Genomic DNA, 1,737 nt, shown 5'->3' with positions numbered 1-1,737 from the left:
CAACCAAGTGCACACCTAGCTAGCTAAACAACTAGCTAGCTAGCTGAACACCTAGCTAGCTAGCTAGCTAGCTAGCTAGCTGGCTAGCTAGCTAAACACCTAGCTAGATAGCTATCCCCCTAGCTAGCTAGCTACCCCCACCCACCTATCCACGCGCCCAGCTACCTCCCCAGCTAGCCAAAAACGCCCCCAGCTAGCCAAACACCTCCCCAGCTAGCCAAACACCTCCCCAGCTAGCTAAACACCTCCCCAGCTAGCCAAAAACGCCCCCAGCTAGCCAAACACCTCCCCAGCTAGCCAAACACCTCCCCAGCTAGCTAAACACCTCCCCAGCTAGCCAAACACCTCCCCAGCTAGCCAAACACCTCCCCAGCTAGCCAAACACCTCCCCAGCTAGCCAAACACCTCCCCAGCTAGCCAAACACCTCCCCAGCTAGCCAAACACCTCCCCAGCTAGCCAAACACCTCCCCAGCTAGCTAAACACCTCCCCAGCTAGCCAAAAACGCCCCCAGCTAGCTAAAAACGCCCCCAGCTAGCCAAACACCTCCCCAGCTAGCCAAACACCTCCCCAGCTAGCCAGAGCGAGGCAGCGAGGCAGCCAGCTAGCCACCTGGGTGAATCTCGTCCTCGAAGGGCCTCCCGAAAACAGAAACTCCGCCCCGCCCCGAGTCCGAAGGGTCCCCGGCCAGCGCCCACTGCGGGCCGACCTGCAGCACGAGGGAGTTGTCGAAGGCGCCGCGGCGGGCGAGGAGGAAGAAGTTGAGGCAGCAGCGCGGCGCGTGGGCCCAGTAGAGCTGCAGCAGCAGCGGGCCGAGGGAGGTCTGCAGCAGCACGGGCCGCCGCGCGAGCGCCGCTGCTGCTGCGGGGCGCGCGGCGGCCGCTGCTGCTGCTGCCACCGCCGCCTCGTCCGTCGGGTCCAGCGAAAGAATCTGCGAAAGAGCCGCCGCCCCCGCGTCGCTGCTGCTGCTGCTGCTGCTGCTGCTGCTGCTGCTGCGGTGGCTCAGGATCAGGCTCGACGGCGACGGCGCTGCAGCTCGGGACGCGGACTCCGAGGAGTCCGCCGCCCGCGTCTCCGCCAGGGTGAACATTGCTGCAGCAGCAGCGCCAGCAGCGGCAGCAGCGGCAGCAGCGGCAGCGGCAGCAGCGGCAGCAGCGGCAGCAGCGGCGGCAGCGGCGGCAGCGGCAGCAGCGGCAGCGGGAAGGGAGGGCAGGAAGGGCAGGAAAGCAACTGCGGAGGAGCTGCTGCTGCTCGGACCGACGCAACGCGCGAACCGCCCACGGACACCCACGCCACAGCCGCCCCTCCTGCTGCTGCGGCTGCTGCTGCTGCTGCGGCTGCGGCTGCGGCTGCGGCAGCGGCAGCTGGGCGCGCTGCTTAGAGGCCAAAAGGAGCCAACGGCTGCTGCGGAGCGGCCGAGCAGCAAAGGAGCAGCAGCAAACTGCCTCGTGGGGCCCTTGGGGGGCCTCGGACGGCGCCGGCGCTGCACCGCTGGCAGCAGCAGAAGAACCCGCGGGAAAGCTGCAGCCTCCGCTGCCTCAAAGAACTCCAAAGCGTTGAATTCGAATTTAATTCCAAAAATTAACCGCCAAAACAGCAGCAAACAGACGCGGACGCATGCGGCGATCCGCCCTGCCCATAGCGCCCGCTGCCGCTGCTGCTGCTGCTGCTGCTGCTACTGGAGCAGCAGCAGCAGCATCGAGTTGAAGCAGGAGCAGCAGCGGCGCGTTGACTGTGA

General features: G+C 65.9%; 1 protein-coding gene across 1 annotated transcript; it reads right to left on the bottom strand.

Annotated features, from left to right (window-relative positions):
• Positions 1–603: 603 nt before the first annotated feature.
• ETH_00033190 (Peptidyl-prolyl cis-trans isomerase, related) lies at positions 604–1,089 on the bottom strand (the record flags this gene model as incomplete). The annotated part of the gene is made up of 1 exon (XM_013380572.1): positions 604–1,089. The coding sequence occupies one exon, from the start codon at positions 1,087–1,089 to the stop codon at positions 604–606; it is 486 nt and encodes a 161-aa protein (XP_013236026.1).
• Positions 1,090–1,737: the final 648 nt, after the last annotated feature.

The sequence above is a fragment of the Eimeria tenella genome, genomic scaffold (assembly GCF_000499545.2).
Source record: "Eimeria tenella Houghton genomic scaffold, Eth_scaff720, whole genome shotgun sequence".
Classification (NCBI taxonomy): domain Eukaryota; phylum Apicomplexa; class Conoidasida; order Eucoccidiorida; family Eimeriidae; genus Eimeria; species Eimeria tenella.
The sequence above is the reverse complement of the archived record's forward strand: the minus strand, read 5'-3'. Positions and strand labels throughout refer to the sequence as shown.